We start from the raw sequence: 3822 nt of genomic DNA, 5'->3' as shown, positions 1-3822 counted from the left end.
TGTGTGTGTGTGTGTGTGTGTGTGTGTGTGTGTGTGTGTGTGTGTGTGTGTGTGTGTGTGTGTTTACCCTGCTGACGATCGTAGCTAGTGCCCTCATCTCACCACTCATTCCAGAAAAGCCACTCAGTGGCTTCAGTAGGCGTTCCTGCAACATAGACTTTTTATTATTATCAGTAGACATTTTGTACTTTTTGTAGCCTTCAAATAGTTTTTATTTTGGACAATTCAGACTGTTACCAAAATATATTTTTACACATTTCACAGTTGTTTGAAGCTTGTCTGAATATTATGACCTTTTTTATAAGTCAGTTTAGTTCAAAGGCTCCAGCATAATTACCATATGGTCTGAATCAATCCCAGCTCCTCTGACAGCATCCTGGATTGCACCTTTGGCATCAGTCATCTGCCCCCAAGATACATAAGAGAACATAATAGGAACAAAAGTGACAGCGGTAATTTTGTTTTAAAAAGGGTGAGGACTTCTATTTTATGTTTTTGCATTTGGCACTGCCAAATCAACCCCAGATCATAAAGGTGCTGGTTTATGTTGTAATGAATTAAACATAAACAATTTTGTTAGCATCCTGCTGCAGCATCATCGTAAAATGAAAACCGTCTCATAAATGTCATACAAGAAAAAAATGTGATTAACTTCAATTGGGACGATGAGGTTTGCTTCTGTTCTCAGAGTATTCACTTCTCCAGTACCTTCCTGTTTGTGGCACACTCTCCAGCTGGTGCATTTTTGATGGAGGATACGCTGAGACCAAAGTCCGATGACTGTGGAGCAAGATAGGTGCCATTCTCCTAGGAAATTAACATAAATGTCAGAATAATTGCTAGCTAGAGTACAGAGTTGTTTTGATTTGACTTCATTTTTCCACATTTGCCCGTACACTAGTGGCTGGCTTCTTTGCTCCAGTTCCTGTGTTTGTGTTCCGGGAAGGGTTGATTTCTGGGAGGGGTTTCACAGCTGAACGGGGACTCCTGGGGACAAATAAAAAACAAAACACATGTCTTTTTTTAACTGTCATGCATGGACTAGCAGCATGGCAGACTCACTTATTGTTATATATTCAGGTGGGAATCACCAGACACACCCATGATACAATATTATCACAATACTTCACTCATAATTATTATTGTGATTTTTAACATTTTGTGACATGCTGAGTTTTGCAATAACATATTTGCAATTTATCACCCATTTCAACTACAAATTATCTCCTCAAAGTTCAACCTGTCAATATCTGTTTTATGCAATAAGTTTTTGTTTTTTCTGCCCTAAATGTCGCCATAAGACAGTGTCTGTGTTGCTTTATCGATACAATATTGCCACCGAAAATACTGAGATTCGATGTTGTATCGATTTTCCCCCACCTCTACTGTGAGCATGTATGCACAGCATACTTGGCCCGTGACTGACTCACCTCTTAGTTGCACTACGTGTTGGATATTTTCTTTCACCTGGACAGAAAAAAATATCAGAAAAAAACATGCTAAGACTATAAGTTAGTTTTTAATAATTTTACAGAGCATGAGATATAATTTTCATTGCTTCTCAGTGTTTCAGCAGAGTTCTTGTACCTGCTTCTGCTATTCTTCTGATAAGTTTGGGATACTTCTGGAATTTGACGTAGTGGTAGCTCTCATACTCCATCAACACCATCTCCAGATCGATGTTATCGCTAACCTCGAACCTCCTCACACCTCCATTTGTCTCTTGATCCAAGGCCACTGCTGCAGCTACATAGCTGGTGGACAGACACATTGCAAGGAACAGATTTTTGATGTGCTTGTCTTGATGAATTGCACTTCACTTTTTCTATACAGACATACAAATATGACCTTTTGGTTGGTTTGTTACCACTTATTCAATAATAAACCAGCAATGCCATTTTGCATAATGCCATTCTGTTTTGAAGTAACAAAGAGTGAATTTATGTATTCTACTTGCTCTGATCAAAGAAACTCAGCCACCTGTTTTAAAAGTCCGTATCTAAACCTGATGCTAAAAATGTACTTAAAAGAAAAGTTCATCTTTTTGATCACCACTTGATGCATCCACACACACACAATTTTATACTGACCCTTGCCCCAGCAGGTGGTGATAGATGAGGATGAGGAGACTTTTCTTCCTCATCTCAGTCCTCTGCTCATCCTGTTGGACAGCAACAAGAACAGCAACAACAAGAGGACAAAAGGGGAATTCAAATGGAGCTGTTATATGAGAAAAAACTACCAAATAATATTGTTCAATTTGTCACAGGTGTCATGAAGAACAGATATGGTCTAATAAAGACCAATACAGTCCCCCCAAAAGCAAAATATTTTAGAAGAATATTAGGATTTTTTTAACAGAAGGATATGAAGTGTCACAACTTATGGATAAACAAAACTTTAAAGTGAATCACTGAAATGCAAAGAAATTAGCCACTCCATATACAGGTTATAGCAAGATATAACATTTTACAGTATTATTTTAGGCCATGATGCTATGCATAATAGCAAAAGCATTACACAAGTGAGCCACAGCACTCAACAAATACTGGTTGGAACTCCATTCATTCATCCTTTTACTTCGCCTTATCCAATCAGGGTCACCATTAGGCTGAGTCTGTGCCAGCTGTCATATAGCGAGAGGCATGGTACACCGTGGACATGCTGCCAACCTAACGCAGGGCTAACACATTCCTATCTTATGATCAAGTTAAGAGTCATTGATTAAACTAATGTCCATGTGTTTGAATTGTGTGAGGAAGCCAGAGTAGCTGAAGAGAACCCACACAGACACGAGGAGAACATCCAAACTCCACACAGAGACATGCCAGCTGGCCTGTGGATAGACCTCTTTGGGAGGCAAAACTCTTTACCACTGTGCTACCCACGGGCTTTAACTGTATGCCTAATTTCAGTAAAGATGGAAGTCTCAAGAACTGTACTTCTTTAAGCTTGTGAAAATTCCCACTATTGGTTAAATACCTTGCACCCTCCACCTGCTGTTTTTAGAACTTAAGAAACCTCTCGGGTGAAAGATGAAAAACATCATCAAACTTAAAGAAGTCCCAACTGCTTTTTTTTTTTTTTTACAAGTTCTTAAAGACTGCCATGACCTGGATGACTAAGAACCTGCACAGACAATAAAGATGGAAATGACACTCCCTAAAGTATTTATTTATGTCTGTGGTCTAACTAAAAGTAGCCACTAATTATCAACTAACGAGTTAGCCTGTGCTCGTTAATGCTTCAGTTCTCTTCTCTTCCCTGGTTCAAACATGTGGAGGAGGAATATTTTATATTGGGCTGGAAATACAGGGAAAACACACTTGCCAGCAGAGGGGGCCAGCCAACCACAAACAACAACCAGTTGACGCTGTCTCTAGGCAACCAGTGAGTGCATGCAGAACTTAACGATTAGCTCGACGGCTAACTACCACGCTCGTGAAAGCGACAATATAGAAATCCCATCACATGTGTAAAACAAATCGACCAACACCTGGATACATATGCCTTTAGCTTAACACTGCTTACAGTACCAGACAGTTCAGTGCCCATCTGTTCACTGCCACTGCTAGTTAGTCACAAGCTGATATCTGAAAACAGTTGTGCGTCAAATTTGCGTAAAACAACAAGAAACAAAAGCCCGTGTTCACTCACCGCCTCTCGGGCCTGGTGGGCGACTTTCATTGACTGATAATTGAGCTCCATTACTGTTGTAAAAATTTCGTAAGGTCGGTATTATTTGTTAGGTGATGGTGAAGTTGGTCCACCGCGTAGTTCTGTCGGGTCTTACGTTCCCCTCGGGGCTACCGTACTTAAGAG

At 40.0% G+C, this 3822-nt stretch overlaps 1 protein-coding gene across 1 annotated transcript in view; it reads right to left on the bottom strand.

Moving 5' to 3' along the window:
* The window catches only part of LOC102208229 (katanin p60 ATPase-containing subunit A-like 2), a 25730-nt gene extending 21908 nt beyond the window's left edge, over positions 1–3822 (bottom strand). Inside the window, 8 exon segments of the mRNA XM_074312082.1 lie at positions 68–145; positions 338–403; positions 709–807; positions 897–987; positions 1431–1467; positions 1588–1754; positions 2091–2161; positions 3658–3822. Coding sequence (XP_074168183.1) covers positions 68–145; positions 338–403; positions 709–807; positions 897–987; positions 1431–1467; positions 1588–1754; positions 2091–2161; positions 3658–3708 — 660 coding nt within the window. The 5' untranslated portion in view covers positions 3709–3822.

The sequence above is a fragment of the Pundamilia nyererei genome, unplaced genomic scaffold (assembly GCF_000239375.1).
Source record: "Pundamilia nyererei isolate P.nyererei 1_Seehausen unplaced genomic scaffold, PunNye1.0 scaffold00032, whole genome shotgun sequence".
In the NCBI taxonomy this organism is placed as follows: domain Eukaryota; kingdom Metazoa; phylum Chordata; class Actinopteri; order Cichliformes; family Cichlidae; genus Pundamilia; species Pundamilia nyererei.
The sequence above is the reverse complement of the archived record's forward strand: the minus strand, read 5'-3'. Positions and strand labels throughout refer to the sequence as shown.